Source organism: Maylandia zebra, linkage group LG4 (genome assembly GCF_041146795.1).
Source record: "Maylandia zebra isolate NMK-2024a linkage group LG4, Mzebra_GT3a, whole genome shotgun sequence".
NCBI lineage: Eukaryota > Metazoa > Chordata > Actinopteri > Cichliformes > Cichlidae > Maylandia > Maylandia zebra.
In genome coordinates, this window is record NC_135170.1 from 10,270,429 (window position 1) to 10,292,288 (window position 21,860).

General features: G+C 40.2%; 3 protein-coding genes across 5 annotated transcripts in view; 1 reads left to right on the top strand and 2 right to left on the bottom strand.

Moving 5' to 3' along the window:
* engl (endoglin, like) overlaps window positions 1-21,860 on the top strand; it is a 45,886-nt gene that overhangs the window by 18,724 nt on the left and 5,302 nt on the right. For 2 of the 3 annotated variants that reach the window (XM_076882960.1, XM_076882959.1), the window contains exons 16-17: window positions 7,177-7,284; window positions 8,244-9,914. In XM_076882960.1, coding sequence (XP_076739075.1) covers window positions 7,177-7,283 — 107 coding nt within the window. In that variant the 3' untranslated portion in view covers window position 7,284; window positions 8,244-9,914. Of the gene's footprint in view, window positions 1-7,176; window positions 7,285-8,243; window positions 9,915-21,860 lie in introns of those variants that run through there. The other variant, XM_023153198.3, reaches the window with a different exon arrangement.
* On the bottom strand, window positions 175-2,835 carry LOC143418329 (nucleolar GTP-binding protein 2-like). The gene has a single exon (XM_076882958.1). It carries the CDS (start codon window positions 2,668-2,670, stop codon window positions 478-480), a length of 2,193 nt encoding a protein of 730 aa, XP_076739073.1. The 5' UTR covers window positions 2,671-2,835; the 3' UTR covers window positions 175-477.
* LOC101476653 (uncharacterized) lies at window positions 10,968-15,744 on the bottom strand. The gene is made up of 6 exons (XM_004562932.4): window positions 15,682-15,744; window positions 14,604-14,880; window positions 14,188-14,357; window positions 12,670-12,813; window positions 12,407-12,572; window positions 10,968-12,301 (listed from the first exon to the last, which is right to left on the bottom strand). Exons 2-6 carry the CDS (start codon window positions 14,860-14,862, stop codon window positions 12,105-12,107), a joined length of 936 nt encoding a protein of 311 aa, XP_004562989.1. The 5' UTR covers window positions 14,863-14,880; window positions 15,682-15,744; the 3' UTR covers window positions 10,968-12,104.

Below are 21,860 nucleotides of genomic sequence, written 5' to 3' on the forward strand. Positions count from 1 at the left end.
GCTAGGCGAGTGGCTCCAGCAGATCCCGGGAACAACATCGGAAATCTCTGTCCAGAAGAGCGCAGTCCTGGGAACAGCTAAGATACTGCGCAGGACCCTCAAGCTCCCAGGCCTCTGGTAGAGGACCCGAGCTTGAAGGATAAACCGCCCGCAGGGGCGTGCTGGGTGTTTTATTTTTTTAATTTACAAATGTTTTATTGTTCTGGCATAACAAGTACACTTCAAACAACTACTGCACATTGCTCTTGAACGTCAAGAGAGCAGTACACTTGTATATGATGAATGAAATGTCATTCAAATACAGTTCTGCACTGAGGGGACAAAGTTACAACAGTCATGAAGATAAGGCATCAAGTTGATTAAGACCACCTTAGTGTTCCACCTTCTGCCAACCTTTTTTTATCCCAATAAAAATAGCTTCAGGCTAATTTAGATACAGATTTCTTACATGTGTGTTTTATTTTATTCAACTCCAGTCTAGTGCTTCGATTTCTTGGTATTTTGACCTTCTGTGCCTGATGCGGGGATTTTTTTGTTCTTGTTCTTCACATTGTGAGTTTCATAATAACGTACGCCAACTTTCTTCGTCCTCTGAGCACGATCCATTGCTCTTCTCTGTTTAGACGCGAGTCTGTTCAGCTGGGCCAGGTCCTCACCCTCCTCAGCTTTCCTCTTTTTACCCCTCTGGTTTGGAGCTTTCTTCTGTGCTTGCTTAGTCGCTGCTGACTGTTTAGTCTTGATGTCTGTGAACACTTTGTCAGAAAGCGCCTTAGGTATCCGGATTGCAGAGAAGCGATTGGATTTGGCTCGGTCCAGAAACTGCTTGTACTTGGCGATTTTCACATCCAGCTCACGTATGACCTCCCGTGAACTCTTGCTGCCGTTTGTCTTTTCAGTCTGAGAGGTTGTGGGCTCAGAGATGTCAGTCACTTCATCAGCTGGTTCAACGCTTGTCGCATCTTCCTCTTTGCCTTCGTTTTCCTCTGTGCCCTCATCTTCCTCACCATCAGAGCCAGAAAAATCTGACATGTCCAGATCAGGCATGTCCATGGGAACTAAGTCTTCCTCGCTGAACTCTGGAGCCACACTGATTTTGCCAAAGTTTTGTCTGACATTAGCCAGAATCTTCTGGACCTGTTCCTTCTGTCTCTGCTGTTCTTCCTCACGTTCCTCTGAGATGGCGTCCGGATTGTCTGGTTGTTCCTTCTGCACATGCTCTACTACCTCCGACGGTCCTGCAACTGGCAGTGGCTTCTCATCCTCTTGATCCCCTTCAGGTCCAGGGGGTTTCACAAAGAAGGGGATACGTCCTCTCTGCCAGTCATTCAATACCATTTTAGAGACTGTGGCGAGATCTGGCTCACCGCCCTTCAAAAGTTTCCCTGTGCGAAACGCCAGTTTCTCAAGAAAGTCATCAGCACAGTTCCAAGTAGGGATGCGGTAGGTCTTCTGAATGTATTCTGGTTTGGCCCGCTCCAGTACTGCACCGATGTGCTCCTCTGGGTTCTTGATCTTTTCCACTTGAACTACTCCTTTCAAAACAATATCAGATTCACTGTCTTCTGAGGGGTAGACAACACCAGGGCAGTCAATGAGGAAGATGCGCCTCATCAAAGTGATGTACTGCCACACCTTCGTTTCTCCAGCGAGGGGTGCAACATTGCAAACCTTCTTTGACCTCAGAGTGTTGATGATCGAGCTTTTTCCAACATTTGGATATCCGATGAAACCCACACTTATTTGTTTTTTGTCTGTGTGGAGCTTGCCAAACTGCCTGAGCAGCTGGATGAGAGAGCCCTTACCAAATGAGTTTGTGAGGCTGGCGTGGAAAGCCAAAGTGGGATATTCTTGAGACAGAACAGCCACCCAACGTTTCGTGACCCAGGTGGGCACAAGGTCACACTTGTTTAGAACAAAGATCAGATGTTTCCAGGATTTCTCTTTCTTTAGATACGTTTCAATGCTCTTAGACCGTGTTCCCATAGGATCTCGGGCATCCAGCACTTGGATGATGACATCAGATGAGTCAATCACCTTGTAAAGTTCTCCCCAGATTCTCTTGGACTGACCCTTTTTGAAAATCTCCTCACGTGCTTCCGCCCGGACCCCTGTGTCCTCGGTAACCAGGTCTTTGTCATTTTCTGCATTATAACTTAGGGCTGAGGCCTCAGCTTGCTCTACAAGGTCCTTGACATCGCCCACAACAAGACTGGGCCTCTTCCTTTGAGCCTTAGGTCCAAAAGTGTTCTCAAAACCCTCCGTGTCTAGAATGTGAACCTTAGAGTTATGGGCTTTGACTCTATCGTGCAAAAGGGACATAGGCAATTTGCTTTGTCTCATCACCACACGATATGGATCCTTCTTTACTGCCTCCATCTCCTCCTGGAATTTCTGGAGGGATGACTGCTTGATCACACGGGTATTTGCAAACCATTTGATGTTAGGTTCAACTCTGGCAACAGTTCCCGGAGCTACTGTGGACTGGTACTGTAAAGGTTTGACGACTTTTCCACGGCTATCACATCTTTGTTTTTGTCTGTACATATTCAGCCGCTTGATAGTGGCTCGGTCCCTCATGTTGTTTCCACCAGCACCTTTGGCTCGATCGGGGTTGCTGCTGGATGTTGAGGGGTTTATTGAGCTTTTCCCCTTGTACCGTGTCTTCACCATGTTGCCCTCTTACTCGGTAAAGCCTTCCACAGAAAAAAAATACGAAGGTGTCTGAACGGCGATGTTTTGTTGCCGTTATTCCCCTCAGCTCGAAAATGTACACCCTACACGTGTTCTTAGGGTGAACAGGAAGGACATCATCAATAGAGCGACGGAGGTGAGAACCAATCAGAAAGCTCCTGCGTGCGTACTTAGGCTGTGTCCCAATTCAGGGTCTGCACGCTTGAAGTACGCGCACTACGCGTACTACGTACTATAAGTTTTTTTGGTTTTTTTTGTTTTCTTTTATTAGTAATATAAACATACAAACAAAATGCACCATATATTACAGATTCAGAGAATAAACATTTCTTACATATTAGCAACTTTCATATATAGTGAAAATAAAATATAAAGATGGGGTCACATAAATTAACAGATTATTAACTCACTAAATCAAAATCTTCTACAAAGGAAACAAAAAAAGCAGCCTTTTTCTTTTTAACTAAAGTCAAAGATTTAACCAACAGGTTTAGGTCGTTTTTCCAGTGAGCCAGTGTTGGTTTAATCTTAAAAAAGCGACATTTATGTATAAAATACTTACACAAGATTAATAACACATTAATACCATAATTAGCTTTCTTTTCTTTCAAAAACACTCCAAACATTATCATATTTAAGGTAAATGGGGTAATTTGAATCCCACTGGAATAAAGCCAGGTATGAAAATCCAACCAAAATATTTGTATAAAATTGCACAAAAAGAATAGATGGTCCAAATCCTCCTCTTCTGTTTCACAAAATACACAATTACCCGTTTCTATTTTGAATCTATCACTAAGGAGTCTATTTGTCGGGTAAATTTTATTCAAGATTTTAAATTGGACTTCTTTCCCTTTAGGAGGGATAGGGAAGGTGATATAATCAGTTCTTATTTTTTCAATTTCTTCCCTTTGGAAATCTTTTAATATGTAATTACGTCTAAGTAAATTTGGAGAATAAAGACTCCTTAATGAAGATCTAAGAAACGTATTGTTGCATTTAACATCACAAAATCGAATACCATCTATATATAATTGCCTTAACTTGGGGGAGATGTCAGAATATATTATATCATTTACAACTATGTTTTTAAGTGACAATGGAATGGATTTTATAACCCGATTAAATTTACTTTTAGAACATTGGATATTAAACTTTTGGCAAAAATCTTGATGTCCTAGAACATGTCCTTCCTCATCTACAAAATGGGCAATTGCCCAAACACCTTTTGATAACCAATCTTGAATAAAAATAGATTTTCTGTTCATCAGTATATATCTATTGTTCCAAATTGGGCTATTATGTGGAGTGAAATTATGTTTAAATAACATTTTCCAATAAAGAAGGACCTGTTTATGGAATTCAGAGAGTTTAGCAGGTAGCTTAGTAATTTCAAAGTCACACTTTAGGAGAAAGTCGATACCCCCTAGTGTGTTAAAGACCTTACTTGGTATAAAAAACCAAATGGAGTGTGGATTATTTAGGAAGGATTTTAACCATTTAAGTTTCAAAACACCATTCATTATGTCAAAATCAATTGCGTTTCCACCGCCTTCAATGTATGGTTTAACCAAATCATCTTTAGATATATAATGGCACTTATTCCTCCAAATAAAATTAAAATTCAAGCTATTAATTGTTTTAATAACTTTATTCGATATTGATAGAGAGTAAGCTGGATATATAAATCTAGATAAACTATCCATTTTGGTTAATAATATTCTTCCAAAAATTGTGATGTCTCTTTGTAACCACTTATTTAGGATTGTCTTACATTTGTCAACATTATCTAAAATATTTACTTTTTCTAAGACTTTGGGATCTTTTGAAATTGTGATGCCCAAATATTTTACCTCCTTCTTCACCTTTATATCGTACAGTAATTGTGAATTACACTCCTTTAATGCCAATAATTCACATTTATTTAAATTTAACTTTAAGCCTGAAGCTTTTGAGAATGTAGTGATTATTTGTTTTACCAGGGGAATCTGATGTTCATTTTTTAAGAAAAGAGTAGTGTCATCCGCAAGTTGACTAATTATTAAAGAATTGTCCATAATCTCAATTCCGGCAACGCTGCTGTTTTTAATTAGAATTGCGAGCATCTCCACAACCATTATGAACAACAACGGAGAGCTTCCACACCCTTGCCTAATTCCTCTTTTGACGCTAAATCTTTTACCAGTGCCATAGCCTAATGACACAGAGCTATTTATATCATTATACAGTATATCTATTATCTTCTTAAATTTATCCCCAAATCCAAATCGAGTTAGTGTTTCTAAAATAAAAGGATGTTCTACTGAATCGAAAGCTTTATAAAAGTCCAAGAAAAGAATAAAACTGTCATCACTAATCAGATCATTGTAGTCCAGTAAGTCTAAAACCAATCTGATATTATTATGAATGTTCCTGTCTTTCAAAAACCCTGATTGTGTCTCACTAATTATACTTGAAACCCCTTGTTTGAGCCTTGTTGCAACTGAGCTAGAGAAAATTTTATAATCTGTATTTAATAAAGTTATGGGCCTTAAGTTATCCAATTGTCGTTTATCTTTGTTTGGTTTAGGAATTAATGTAATTAATCCTTGTTTCATGCTAGACATCAATTCTCCCTTTTCAATACTGGCCAGTATAGCTTTGAATAAAATTTCCCGTAAGTCTTCCCAAAAAAATTGGAAGAAATTAACTGTAAGCCCATCTGGACCAGGGGATTTATTAAGTGCCATTTTCTTAACAGATGCATCTAACTCTTCAATTCTGAAGTCAGATTCACATAATTCCTTAAATTATTCATCAATTTTAGGGATCAGATTATCTATTTGATCAAAAAAGACATCACAATCTGCTTGGGAGAACTGTGAGGAGTATAAATTGGAATAGAATGTATAAGTTTCATTCTCCAAAATTTTAGGGTCGTCACATTCAATGCCATCAATTAACAGAGAAGATATAAAATTTCTTTTCTGTCTGCTCTTTTCTAAATTAAAAAAATATGAAGAATTTCTTTCCCCCTCCTCAATCCACTTGGCCCGTGAACGCACAAAAGCTCCTTCTGCTTTATTTAGGTAGAGCTGATCTAATTTAGTTTGCAACTCCATAAGTTTACTCCTTTCTTGGGTATTTAGATCATCTTTACTACAGCAATAAGTAATTTCTTGGAATAATTTACATTCATATTCTCTTTGCTTTTGACTTATGTTTTTACTGAATTGAATACTAAATTCTCTAATTTTGAATTTAATGAATTCCCATTTATTGATATATCCTACAATTAGATGATCAGCCATAATATCTTTTATAATTTTTTTGACTATGTTGCAGTAGTCTTCATTTTGTAAAAGTTTGGCATTGAACTTCCAATAAGTTCTTTTATTTGATTGTCTAATTTCCGATTCTAAGCACAGTTCAATAAAGCAATGATCAGATAGAGGTGCATTTGACATTGCAACTTTTACAGTGTGGCTAAGAATGATGTCACTTCCTAGCCAATAGTCTATTCTAGATTTACAAGCTCCATTTGGTTTAAACCAGGAAATCAATCAAATATATTGAATGTCGCAATGTTGGCAAAGAGAGGAAGTGACGTAAGATTTGCGCATGCGGGGTACCGATCGGGTTTCCGGTACGGATCGGGTAGTGACATAGCTTGCTGCGAGACCTCACACCGAGCACATCTACTGCGGGTGGGTTGCCTGTTATGCAACATCCCCCAAAAACACGAAGAATAGAGTCCTGGCCCCTAGCCCTGCCAGTGTAGCAGAAATGATGACGGATGATGATGGCAGCAGCAGCCGTTCTTCTCTGCGTGAGTAGCTTAATGTTGTTCGTGTGTAATTTACGTTGAGTAGGCTAACCACGTTATTACATTAATGCATGTAAGGTGAACTAGCAAACATCATCATAGCTACATGCGTCTGTCTTCTTGTTTGATGGCAGATACTCCCTTCACCCTGGCCAAAAAGGCTAAAATGACCAAAGAAAAAGTGGAAAACAGTTAAACATGAGAGGTTTTTGGACAAAGTTTGTGTTTTTTCCATTGTTTAAGCACTGCTTCCAGCCAAGAGTGATACCATATATGCCCCATAGCTGCAGAAAAGGCTAACATTGTTATCTTTTTACAAAAACCAGCTGAACATGAGAGGTTTTTGGACCAATTTTGTGTTCTCCATTCTTTAAGCACAGGTTTGAGCACCGTTTGAGCACCGGCACCGTTTCAAAAGTACCGATTTGGCACCGGTATCGGATAAAACCTAAACGATACCCATCCCTACATATTTCACATTTTCAGTTTGAAGGCACAGAAATTAAAGCATATCAATCTGTGGATGTATTCACGCTGCTAGAAACTTCCAAATTATCATAACTTAAATTTCATCGTGTGCTTTGAACAGAGAGCAGTTTTAGCAGTAAACCCAAATTCATTTCAAAGATGGAAAACAGGATACACCTTATTATCTGCATATTTTCTGTATTATTCCACAGCGGAGCGGCCAGCATCTTATAGAGATCATCTAACAGACCAGACTCGTGGAGAACAAAACATCTGGAACCCGCCTTCAGTGTCTGATCAGTCCTCGAGCTCAGTGTGAGGTAAGAGCTGATGGTGAAGGTAACTCAAAGGGGAATTAAATGTGTTACACTGTGTCAAGCACACATTTTATTACTGTTACATTTTGTGAACATATTCTGATTTCACTATCAGTGCGACTTTCTAGTTTGAGGGGGAATTATAAAACTTGGTCATCACTATGAGGTTCACAGGGTGCCTTTTGGGGGAACATGTCATGTGGAGGAGTATACTCTGAACAGGTTGCCAGGGAGGGTTAACACAGAGAGACACTGATCCATATTTACAGCCAATCTAGAATCAACAGTTAACCTACATTGCTGTGCTGAGGATTTGGGTCAGCTTTAATTTCTTTTATTGTGCAGCAATTTAATGAAACGCTTGCATGCATGGAGATGCTGTATTTAAGGAAAATTCCATAATTCCATCAATTTTGACAATATCCTCCACACATCTGGCTTAAATGCACCTCCAGCCACGACAGAGCCTCCGCCGTGTTTTACAGATGGCTGTGGCTGCGTTCGACTTGTCCAGTTTCCTCAATTTTTTTGAGGACACACTGCAAACCATACTGAGAAATCCCAAGTATTTGTCTGATACCTTTTTGGGAATGAGCTTGTTAGTGCAAAAATACAATTTCATGGATATACTTCACCACTTTAATAAGACCACTTGTTATTTTAGGGTGATGACTGAACCACCATTAAAGTGAAAGCGACAGTGGCATTTGGTAGCTTAATAAACTCTAACTATGTTTCACTTAAAGAAGTGTGGATCTACCGCCGTGCCGTTGAACTGTACGTCTTACTCCAGCTGGGCTGCAAAGACCTAATGTCAAAGCTGTGCATTTAAAATAAACTGTTGTGGTTAGAAGCGCCGTCGTTTCCAGAAAATATATCAGCATTATGTCGAGCACCTGCAGATTTCAACTTTGATATGCCCGATAGGTCTGAACAGTGTTATTCTTTTATCTCTTTCTCAGGATTTCCTCCTGCAAATCTGAGAACAGAGAACTGGGACAGAGGTTTCAACAACTTCTGTGTGTGCAGCTGCCTTGTCTCTCTCTTTGTGTGTGTGTGTGCGTGCATGTGTGGGCATTTCTCCTCACGAGTACGGCTCGTTGCCGTGCATCCGAAATGTAAGAGACTGATACTGTATATGCTAAAGTGAATACAGCGCCGCTTATTCATCGCAGCGAAGAGTCAAGAGTTTTGACTCAAAGTGAAAAGGAGCTTCTTTGTCTTATGTGGTGTTGTCAACCATTCGATGCAGAGTCATTTCAAAAGCAGCAGCGAATCATCACATGTGGAGGCACATATATGAATCTGACAGAACCTAAACATGGTCGAGCGAGTCACTCTGAAACCACGTTATTTTTTTTGCCCGTACAGAGCGAACGCGAGGTCAAAGATGAGGTCACAGTGTGCCTGTCTGAACAGTCAGCTTTTTACACTTGTTTTCACTATTTATGTTGTGAATCAGCTGGATGTTAAAACTGAGTTTATCTGTGTGCGAAATCTTTTGTGTATGTGGGAAACATAAAACGTATTAAAGCTAAAATCTGTCTCAATCTTTCTCTCTCGTGTCTCAAAAAAATGTAACCATCTCAACAGCATAACCATAACGTCAAAGTCATAGACAAAACATGCTTAGTAAAGCTTAAGGGAAACATGCCGTGGCTGATTGTTATCTTTGGGTTTGAAGTAACAAAAGTAACACCTTTCACACAATTGTGCTGATTTATTTTGAAAGGTGCAGTAACCTTAATTTTGTCTTTGAAAACTGAGAAGTGCTGCTGGGCTGTTTCGCAGCTCAACCGGAGACGGAGCCATTGATGTTTACATCCTGCAGTCATCAAAGAGATGTAGACAGCATCTGGGTGTGAAATGTATCTCTGTGCCTTGCTCAGGGGTTCAGACTGTGGCAGTTACCGTGCAAAAAAGACCAGACTTGTTTCTCCATTTTTGATGTTTCAGTTCAAGAAATGATCGATTTGTTGTGTTCTGTGTTTTGGACCTTTTGAATCTTGTTAAATGTATTTTGTGATTTTATTAAGTTGGTTTTCTTGTTTAGTTCTTGTGACTAGAAATGGTAGAGTTTGGTCATTTCCCTGCTATATTATTCGAGGTCTTTAGGGTTACTTTAGGGTTATGGGTTTATGTTCCCGCTCCCATGATCTGGTGTCTGTGGTTTGTTGCTTGGTGTCCCCTCCCATCTGTCATGTCTCTCGCCCTGTCTCTCACGGCCTGACTCTGTGCTCTCCACGTTCTTCTCCCTGTGTTTCATCCTTTGTCTCCCCCAGTCTGTCGTGTGTTTCCATGTTTTTTATCCCCTTGGTGGGCGTGCTACTTCCTGTTTTGGCAGTCCCTCGTCTCATGTTTGTGTTCAGTTTGGTTTCCTCTGTCTTGTTATTCCTAATTTGTCCCTCCTGTGTTCCCACGTGCCGCCGCTTTCCCTAATCACCCTCACTGTGTCAGTTCCTCTTTGTCCCTCGCCGGGACGTCAGTTCACCTCCCTCCATGTTTCAGGTTCCATGTTCTGTGTTCCTAGTGTTTACTTTTGCCCAGTTTAGTTAGTCTGAGTCTCCTTTTGCCTTTTGTTTTGTATTCTTGTTTGGTTTTTCACCCATCCTAAATAAACATCTCACTGTTAAGTCCCATCCGTCCTGTCCTCTCTCCAATACCATCTGCACACGCAGAGGATGACACTATCAAGCAGCAGGGGAAAATGGAACGCAGTAACTTAACAGTATTGCACTTATTGGAAAAAGTCTAATTGGTAACACTTTATAATACAGTCAGTAAATTAAGGGTGGATTTTCCCTTTCATTAAATGGAATCTTGATGTATTTTATTTGAAATTATAATAATTCAGTGTATTAACCTACTGATTCTTAAAGGTAGGCACACTAGAATAAGGGGGTAACAAGTCAGGTTTTTACAGGAAACAAAGCAATAATGATACTGTAACTCATTTAAAGTGGACCAAATTCTTGGAACTTTACAGCGAAGGAGACAGAAATGACATCGAAGTAGTTTTAAGCACTGTGTAATATCTTGATCATTTTCTTGAAAAGTATCTTCCATTGTACGCTTTCCTTTTTGGGACACAGGCTGAATTAGGGGGCGGTTTAACTTTGCCTAATTTTCCAGTGTTTGACAGGAAAGCAAACACTCATTTTCAAAGTTATGTTTAAACAGTCATAGTGAAAAAAGTTAGACTTGGCTCTTGGTTTTATCGTTACAGGATCATATAAGCCTGCAAATTTCAACTGTATTTTTGGTAAGTTGGAAAGGCAGATCAGTCCTTGTCACATTTATAGTGGTAAAATAAAAGGACAGTTGGATAATTAATAATTAATAATAATTAATCCATCATCCACATCAACATAATGAATATGAAATAAAGATGTAAAGAACATAATAACTCCATAATATGGCCCAAGCCTTGAAAAGGACAGCATATTTTAAGATTGGAAAATATTGCTTATTTTTCCCAAAATTACCATGAAATTGCTCGCTATCCAGAATTCATTCACAATATTTACATCTGCTTAAACTTACTTAAATTTACTTACAGTATAATAAACTTTTTACCGCCTTATACCAGTGTCACTGCCTTTAAGCTTTTGTAGCTAAATATAATTAGATTGTAGTTTTAAATAAAATACACTGAAATTACATTTAATTACAGGGGACTTAAGCTCTCAGTCTACTTTGATATTTATTATTGTCCGATTTGATACATTTAAAAAAATAATACGTGATTAACGGAAGACTGACATGGACAGGAGCTGTGTAGGGACAGACTCCGAGCTTAAAGACTCAGCAGCTCTCGTTTCATGTGATAAAGAAAATGGTTTTAATGATGGAAGCCTCCTTTCATGTCTTATGGTCATAGTTTAAAGCACAACATCACAGGAAAGCAGCTGCATAGAAACATTGACATTTTGATATGAAAACGCACATTTGCAATTCAGCCCAGCAGCCTGTGTTACAAATATGTGTCTCATATTTGTAACTAAACTGCTGAACCTGCTGACATTTGGGTGGGATGTGATCATTCTTAAACTTGAACTCTGGGTAGATCTTCAGTACACTTTAATACACATGTGCTCACATAAGCACGGCCTGTCTTGGAGCTACCTGCTAAGATAGATGGCTGGTTGGTGTAGAAAGAAAACAGTTCCTGTGTGATTTTTGTTGGTTTTTCTTCTCAATTAGCCATTGCTGCTGCTTTAAACTGCAAGACACCAATTACTTCAATTAGCTTAAAGATAAGGCACACAACTCTGCGGCTGATATACCAAAACAGGAAGGATGTCTTTTGTTCTTTTTTAAGCGACTGACCACTTTAATGTAACAATATTGCAACTTTAAACACTTTTACCAAATGTGCTGTTGAAATGGTAACAAAGTGTTTTTATTTTATTTTTATAAAGCAAATTCAAACTAGACTTCATGTGCATGCAGTAGTCAAGGGGAATCCTGTGAGTGATCACTGTGAGTCATCTGTGTCATGACCCAGCAGCAGGACATTAAGCATGCTCTTCAGTCAGTAATGGGACAATCACGCACAGGCGCACGTATATTGCAATGGAAATAACATCTCATTACCTTCGGAACACGTTTGCTTTGCAAAAAATCTTTAGAAAATAACCTTATCATCATTTGTGAATGACTTTTGGGAGTTTTAATCAAAGATGTCCCTGTAGAGTTCTTCAAGCTAACCAGTCTGCCTTTATTCCCTTCTAAGCATGTTATTACTAAAAGCATATTTTTCAGACTTTTACATTTACAAAAGATGTCACCCTGCCCACTTTTACTTTCTTTGCTTCATGGGCTCAGGTTTGAGTGTACATGTCCCCGTAACCACACTGCGTCTCTTGGTGGCGCTGTAGATCAACCCTGCGCTGGAAGCTGAGCTGACAACGGGGGCAGCTGAACGGCCGATAGCTGCTGTGCTTTCGGCTGTGGGTGATGAGGTTGGAGCTTTGGCTGAATCCTTTACCGCACACCTTACACACATGCGGTTTCTCACCTGAGCAGATGAGGGAAAAAAAGGGGGCAGGAGAACTTTTTTTTTTTTTTTCAGAGCTGGAGCATTTAAGAGCAAGGTTTAAATCAAACTGTTGTGTTCACCCACCTGTGTGTATGAAGGTGTGTTTCTTCATGTCTGACTTCTGGTGGAACCTTTTGCCACAGTACTGGCAGGGGTAGGGTCGAGTGTCTGAGTGGATGAGGAGGTGGGTTGACAAGGTGGACGAACGCTTGAACACCTTTCCGCACACCTTGCAGCCAAAACTACGCTCCTGCACATTTATACACACAAACACACAGCTATTAAGAACCATGTTGATTAGCTTGGTTCAGCTTATTATGAGTCTGAGTATTATCAGGCTACTGTACCTTAGCTCTACCATAGCTGCTGATTGTTCTGAAGCCAAAGGGCATGTGGGAGATGTCTGTGGCCGTGGGGGATGTTGCCAGTGGAGAAGAGAAAACATTACAAACCTGTAGACCACCTCCTGGTATTAAGACTTCTGAAAGGGACTGTGGGAGGCAGACAATGAAGAAGAATACTAGTGAGAAGCTATTTAAATAAGGGGAATTTAAACAGCTCATCAGTATGGAAAATTGCTTTGTATCAAAACGCCATTGCCTTGGAAATACGATTGCAACAAGTAATCAGTGTCTAATGTTAGTGTACTGTTGCATTTCATTTGTTCGATCCATAATAAAACAACGAGAGGCACTTGTAAGCAGATTTTGGCACCGAGGGCAGAGCTGGGCTGGCTGCTTCCTTCTCGTCTCCAGTCGTTGGGTTATAACTTATCTCATCTATCTCATTTCCCAAAATGTCAAAGCTTTCACAAAACATGATGAGCTACAGCTGTGCCAATTCTCCAGTGGTGCTCAAACAGTGTGCACAATCATTTAAAAGTGCAATTGTTTTTGTGAGTAACCAAAGTAAATGGCAATATTCCTTGCAGGCTGCATCTGACTGGCGCATGTAGGTTGATGCAATATTGCATGAACTGTTACTTTCAGCTTTCTAAGCATGCTCTGCAAACACTGCACTCACTCTTCGTTTGTTTCCAGACGGCGCCTGTTAAAGCACCTCGATTGTTTAAATTGAATTTCATCTTCAGCAAAACATTTGAATAAAGGTAATAAAAGGTCTTTTCTTAATATTTGGAGAACACGCGGCTTAGGCGTCAGCCAGCTTTGCATTAATTATCTATTATAATAAACCTTTTGTATTTGCGATGCTGCTAGAAATCACAATAAATAGTTAAAACTTGTGAACACATACCGCTGTTATAAGCAAATGTGTCATCTGTTCAATAATAAGATGTGCCAAAAATACATTTGTCATATTTAGAAATTATTATAAAGATCCTCAAATATTCCGTATCATTCTGTCCAGGAGGGTATTAGCAAATATTTCCAGCTCACACAAACAGGGTCAACAACAAAATCCTGTTTTGTTTTGTTTTTTTAATCTTTTATGTCTTTTTATAGACTATTGAAATCAGTGTGAGCTCAAAAATCCAACATCAGCTCCAGTTAGGAAACAGGACAGCTGATTACAAATGATGTTCAATTTAAACAGCATAAACGTTTTTTAGACTGTCATCGATGCTGATTCAAAAAGCAGAGAGATTTTTCTGGATATGAGCTTCCAACTTAGCATACAGCTTATGATCGTATACGAACGCGTGCATTCTAAATGCAAACAAAACCTTCTTATCAATAAAGTTTTAGAGAGATCAGGACTCATTTCAAATTCCTCCTTATGAGAACGCACAGACAGATGAAGCGGTTCAGAGTATTCTCTCCACTTGTGATTTCTTTTTCTCTGTGACACTGATAAGAACATCAACAGCAAAGACTAATAATTCTCACAACCCACAGGCCTCCTACCTTCTCGCACAGCGGGCAATCACTGACGGGGGATTTGAGGTCAGTGTGCGATGTGTGGTTGACTAACATGAAGACCAGTCTCTCCAGCTCTCGCTCTCTCTCAGATGCTTGGTGTCTGTCTGCCAACCACGGCGAGACCAGCAGAGGAGCGTTTATTTTCTCCAAGGGGGCTTTTTTTTAAGAATGAGAATACAAATGTCATTAGTTCATTGATGTGTGAATCATTCTGAACCATTTTTGCATTTCTTTTTGTGGCTTTGAGTACAAGAAAAACAAAGAACTTTGGTGTAACCGGAATCCGTTTGGTATTGTTTTAAATAACAAGCCACATTGACACACATTGCGTATTTACTGTGGTAGTATTTCAAGCTCAGGTATACACAGACATACACAAACAATGCTAGAAATATTCATACCTGAAGGCCAACGGTCCTGCGTGGGGTCACTGTGAGATCGGACCGCCACCCGACTCCACGGCAAGTAGGCTTCGGCCGCAAAATCTTTGACCCCATAGATGGGGGACGAAGGCTGCGCAGCATCTTCAGGACGTCTGCCGTCCTTTCCAGCCACTGGCACCTCAGCATCTCTCTGGGATAGGCACTGCTGTCTAAAGGCATCCTTAGACGGGCTGAGGAGGTGAGTCCTTTTACTCTTGACGAGGAACGATCTTGGCATGGCAGAGTGTCGACTGAACTGATGGGAGGCAAAAAAAAATCATGTATCAGAAAGCTGCAGGAGTCTGATAAGCCAACTCTTTCATGTCACTTTTAGAGCCTCGTGCACTTAGATGTCGTGCACCTGTACGTGTTCAGTTACAATGCCAAAGCTTGAGGTTTCCTTAAGAAATACAGCCTGCCACCTGCACAAAGCCCTCAGTGAGGATAACCCTGTTGTGGTGTCATACATCTTCTAAACTGACACTTCTGCTACTTTTTATACTTTTATTTGAAGTGCAAACAATATATTTAGATGTTCTCTCTCTTTTTTAAGAACAATAACAGCAGCGGCGCCATTAAGGATTTTGACCTCGCATGTTGACTCGCACATTTTCAAAATGAAACAAGTGCGTGCACAAAACAACTGATTCATATTGTGACCGACCTTTTTTGTTTTAGTCACCACATAAGGGGCGAATATTTGTAGCTCTGAAATTTAGCATTATAAAATTTCATTTATTTAACAAGGAAGAGAAGATCCTGAAAATGAAAACAGAAAAGACAACTAGGCGAGGCAACAGCATGGATGTAAAACTAGTTTATTTAAACTTGCTAAAAAATGTTGCCTCTAAATCTTCCGCTAGCTTTAGCCTGAGTGACAGTAGGTAACAATATTTTAACCTCGCTATGTACTGAAATAATATCCTGCACAAATGTCACAGTGCACCAGATGATTACTTTTGTCATGTTTTAGGTGCAAATAGAAATGTGGAAAAATATAGCTGAGATTAACTATGACACAGTAACAAGTGGATACCAGATAAATTGCTCTTCTTACCTCTGTATTGCGCAGCTGAAGTGTTTCTTGTGTCCTTGTAGCTGACAACGTCCTCTTTTCACTTTCTCACACCCATCGACTGATGACATGACACAAGGAGATTTGATTTGATTTTGAAAGGCTGCTGAACATTGTTTGACTGGAGGCACGAGGTGGCAAAATGCCCTGACCCGTTCGCATCTATTAGTAAAAAATGAGTTATTTTCACTGTAAGCATCTTTTTAACAGCCAGTTTTATAGGAGTTTTTTGTTTTTGTTGTGTTTTTTTTTTACCCCAATAAAATACAAACCTAAACAAAAATAAATAAATAAATAAAAATGTAAAATTATAAAAGAAAGGGTTGATCAGCTGGTGTCTTGGGGCTATCAGTTAAGTTGTCATGATGCCAAAGTCACGATGAAACCTTATTTAATGTGGGAGAAATTTGCTTGTGTCACTGCTGGATTTAATGACTATATATGTGGGCGTACTTGTAAATACACCAAGCATTCTCTGGAAAGTTTGAATATCTCATTGTTCTCATGTGAACATCTGAACCTTTACTTCTGAGACACTGAGGTAGCAGTTACACAGTAGACCTACCTGTCGTGTGTATGAGCGTGTGGGAGTGTTTTATGTGGTGTCCCCCTATCCCACACAGTTTTAGTTTATATTTTTATTTTTTATTCTTCCCTAAATTATACCTGAACCCATACAGCTAACATTTTCAGCCTTAAAAAACCTTCCATTACATGGTATAATCGTACACTTTATGTGTAATCATATTTTTTTTAAGTAAGCTACACTTTGTAAATGTTTAGAAGGAATTAATCATGTAAATAATTAATAAATTATGTTGTAAATAAAATAAAGGCAAAATAGCTGAGTCACTGTGTTGCTTATTCAACTTCCTTCTTCTTCTTCCAAAGACAAGACGCACCCCCGCCCATCTATACAGTTACCAGAATTAACTAAAATAACCAAAGTAACAAGTTTGAAAAAGGTACTAGAGGCAGTTTATTTTTAAAGCATTGCAAAGGTTAGTTGAAGTACAAGTGAAAAAAGGGTTTTCACATTGTTATCATGCACCAAATCTCTATCTACAGTGGGGCAAAAAAGTATTTAGTCAGCCACCGATTGTGAAAGTTCCCCCACCTAAAATGATGACAGAGGTCAGTAATTTGCACCAGAGGTACACTTCAACTGTGAGAGACAGAATGTGAAAAAAAAAATCCATGAATTCACATGGTAGGATTTGTAAAGAATTTATTCGTAAATCAGGGTGGAAAATAAGTATTTGGTCACCTCAAACAAGGAAAATCTCTGGCTCTCACAGACCTGTAACGTCTTCTGTAAGAAGCTTTTCTGTCCCCCACTCGTTACCTGTATGAATGGCACCTGTTTGAACTCATCATCTGTATAAAAGACACCTGTCCACAGCCTCAAACAGTCAGACTCCAAACTCCGCCATGGCCAAGACCAAAGAGCTTTCGAAGGACACCAGGAAAAGTATTGTAGACCTGCACCAGACTGGGAAGAGTGAATCTACAATAGGCAAGCAGCTTGGTGTGAAAAAATCAACTGTGGGAGCAATCATCAGAAAATGGAAGACATACAAGACCACTGATAATCTCCCTCGATCTGGGGCTCCACGCAAGATCTCATCCCGTGGGGTCAAAATGATCATGACAACGGTGAGCAAAGATCCCAGAACCACACGGGGGGACCTGGTGAATGACCTGCAGAGAGCTGGGACCAAAGTAACAAAGGTCACCATCAGTAACACACTACAACGGCAGGGAATCAAATCCCGCAGTGCCAGACGTGTTCCGCTGCTGAAGCCAGTGCATGTCCAGGCCCGTCTGAAGTTTGCCAGAGAGCACATGGATGATACAGCAGAGGATTGGGAGAATGTCATGTGGTCAGATGAAACCAAAGTAGAACTTTTTGGTATAAACTCAACTCGTCGTGTTTGGAGGAAGACGAATACTGAGTTGCATCCCAAGAACACCATACCTACTGTGAAGCATGGGGGTGGAAACATCATGCTATGGGGCTGTTTTTCTGCCAAGGGGACAGGACGACTGATCCGTGTTAAGGACAGAATGAATGGGGCCATGTATCGTGAGATTTTGAGCCAAAACCTCCTTCCATCAGTGAGAACTTTGAAGATGAAACGAGGCTGGGTCTTCCAACATGACAATGATCCAAAACACACCGCCCGGGCAACAAAGGAGTGGCTCCGTAAGAAACATTTGAAAGTCCTGGAGTGGCCTGGCCAGTTTCCAGACCTCAACCCCATAGAAAATCTGTGGCGGGAGTTGAAAGTCCGTGTTGCTCGGCGACAGCCCTAAAACATCACTGCTCTGGAGAAGATCTGCATGGAGGAATGGGCCAAAATACCAGCTACTGTGTGTGCAAACCTGGTAAAGACCTATAGTAAACGTTTGACCTCTGTTATTGCCAACAAAGGTTATGTTACAAAGTATTGAGTTGTATTTTTGTTATTGACCAAATACTTATTTTCCACCCTGATTTACAAATAAATTCTTTACAAATCCTACCATGTGGATTCATGGATTTTTTTTTTCACATTCTGTCTCTCACAGTTGAAGTGTACCTCTGGTGCAAATTACTGACCTCTGTCATCATTTTAGGTGGGGGAACTTGCACAATCGGTGGCTGACTAAATACTTTTTTGCCCCACTGTATGTGTTTCGGTGCTTCATGAGACGATTCCTCCTTGTACGTCTTTAGACTCCTGAGGGTTCTCATCTACATCAGCTATGTCATCATGTTGCTTGGCAATCATCTGATCCATTTTTTTTTACCATTTAGACACTCCTACTGTTTTAGTTTCATATCCACAAAAGCTGAATTATGCAGGATATATTATGACACCATCTCGTTGCCTAGCATTCACCTAGCAACTGGCTAAAATGACTTGTTTTTATCATATAAATTGCATCTGCTGCCCCTGTTTTTTGTGTTTTTCTTTGTTACTTGTCTCAGTTTGCCAAACGCCTGAACAGGCCAAACTAAACTCCAGCATGGAAATGTACAAGTTCTTATAGTTTACAAATACCCCAACATTTGAACACACTTTACAAACATGTGACATTTTCGGTGTAAAAATGATCCCAAATTATATTAATTATGGTTCCCAGAACCAAATCTACAATCTACAAGAAAAGTAATAAATAAATATGCATATATATGGCAAAGGCAAAAACTAGTGCTTTTCACTGTACATCAAACACAGCCTACCTTCCTTGAACTGAAGGGGAAGTACTTTACCCTTTATGTACCCAGCACAGCATAATCTATGTCTGCTATTCTCTAAAACGCTTAAAGAAGACTGGAAAAAAAATAATCTACTTTATCTGTACTGATATCACAGAAATCAGTATCATAAACTAATCAGTTCTTCATTTATCTTGATCATAATAAAAATACCACGTCTGATAAAAACACCCTCCCAGGGAAGATCGGGCTTATTTCGAGTGACAGAAGAGAGAAAAACATTAACCAATCAAACTGAAGGCACAGACAGAAATAGATCAGAATTTCACAGCTCATTCTACAGCTTGCATGTGCGAATGCTAAGCAAAAGCGGAATCTCTTGAATCTTTGCCCAAATTTTAGCCCCAAAAATGTTCAAACCCCTTGACTGACAGCAGAAAAATTCTTAAATTGTACTACTTACAGGCTTCAAGATGTTACTATTCATAAAAAACACTTACAATCAGCATATGTGCAGATGGCATGTAAGTTTAGTAGAAGCCACAGCACTTGATCAAATGCAGATTATAATTAGCCCAGATGTTAGCTTGCCCTGTTTGTACAGCTTTTAACAGCGTGCCCCCTGTGGGCATGACGAACTCTCGGCTGTTTCTCTGAAACTTACTTGGGAAAAGTACCACGCTTTTCATATCTCATAAACTCCACACGACCTCTCAATTTTACACTATTGCTTATCATTTTACAAGATGAATACCCTTGTTTGTCTGGAAATGTCAGCCACAAAGAGTAATTAAATGTACAAGATGAAAACATCTTCTATCATCTATCCTATCTACCTTTGTATCTAAGGTATGTTAGTCACTGCTTAAGAGTTCGACTGTCATTAACAACAAAGAAGACTTTGAAATTTCTTTGACTTTTTTGCCAAATTGTCAGCAAAATTGTCAGAATTCCCCAATGCAAGTTCTCACTGACACAACTGGAAAAAATGGCATTTCTGAACAGATATCTTCTGGAGCCTGAATCTGACCTCAGACTGAAATCAAATCAAAGGCACATGAACTGAAACCAACGCTTTTCTCCGTGTGGCTGTATTTTTTGCAAGCAACTCATCTGACTCCTGGTGTGAGCAACACAAACTGAAGCTGAGTTCCCCTTGATGTGCACAAAGACAGGCATGTCAGAGCACTGTGGTTGATGTGGTGGGGGGCTGGCACCTTTTCCCAGGGGCTTTCAGGGAGAGCAGACGAGAGGAGTGCAGGGAGCCGAGACGGGCTGGTGGGTTCGGTGGGTTTTCAACTTCATTTGTTTTGGGGGGTTCAGGGGCTGCTCGTTCCCCCGATGGTGGCAGAAAACTGCCTTTCTAGGAACCTGAAACCTGAAGCAGAGCGAGGCAAGAAAAAACAATTGTAGGCAAAAGTTCATTTTCCTTTTGTTTTGATCCAGATGTTTACTCGCTGTGATAGTCTGGAGTATAGTACTTTATATTTTACTTGTCCTTTATTATAAGGTAAACATGACATAAGTACTACAGTACCTCAAGTGACTACACACACACACATACATATATAGTCTCATTACATGTGGTATAAAACTAGCATTATAGCATTTCACACAAAGAACATTATACCAACAGTCACGCCTGATGCTGGTAGTGTGATGGCAGACTGGGGTTTCAGTATCTAGATGACTTTCTGTATTGATGGTACCATGAATTCTGTTCTTTACCCAGAATTTATATTTCTATGTGATTTTTTTTTATTTTCCCGTGTTTGTCTTTTAGTTAATCTATTCAGCGGTGTGTCCATTTTATACTTCCCTTGTGAGAAACTTCAAATTAACTCTTACTTACATTTCCTTGCTCCAGTTTCTATCCTTGCACTATCATACTCTCCCCTCTATCATCTGTATGGCACAAGTCGGGATACCAACTTTCACGTTTTGACAGGATACCTCAGGAGGTTCATTGTTGTCAACAATGGCGAAAAGCCTGGTGTCAGTAGATGCAAGCAGAAAGGCTGGTCCAGGATGCTTTGGTTGCAGAGGCTGGGGCTGCAGAGGGCAACAGGCAGCTCTGGAGGCTGGGGTTGAGGCTGTGGCCTGGTTGCCCTCACCCTCGCAGCTGGGACAGGTGTAGTGTGCTCAGTCTCTGGGTTTGCCAGCCCACATTCAGTCTCTCACTGGGACCTAGCAGCGAAACACTCTGTGGGCCCAGTGCTGACTGACACAGCTACAAAAACAATGTGCACCTAGCAGCTCTTGTCTTTAGTGTCTTCAGTCTTTGTGTTAATCAATCCAGGACGGAACCTCAGAGTGGACCTAGCATTGATTGCACTCAGAGCTAGCCACAGCCTGGTTGACTGACCCAGGTGGGAAGACCTTCGGTGCTTGACTTCTGCTGCAGTGTTCAGGCTTACCGAGGCGTTACCAGCGACCACATTTGCTCTTTGAGGATGGCAAAACAGATAAAGCAGGCTCAGAAAGGTGGCTAGCTATCACTGCAGCTGGTGGGTGGTTAGCTGGAAACATTAGACAGGGGAAGAAATGATGGCAGGAAAACTGAAACTCAAGGGATTTAATTAATTACGGAAGATATTTAATAATGAACAGAATCTGAAAGTCGAAAAAGATAAAGACAGGGTCAAAAACCCAGGACCATCACACATTCATGCTCAAAAACTCTCTATTGTGCCTGAATTAAAGCACTTGTGCAAAGAAGAGTGGGCCAAATGTCAGTATGTGTTGCTGGAGGATGCAAGGTACAGACGCAGAGGCAGATGGAGGCTAACAAAAGGCGAGCCCGTTATTGAACTGATTGAAAACCAACATGAGACAAAACAGAAATCAAAACAGAACCCAAGTTTGAACCAATAAACTGACACAGGGCAAAGAGACACATCGGTACAAAGACCATGGGACAAAATGATGCTGGTGAACTGAACAGTACGCTCTGGCA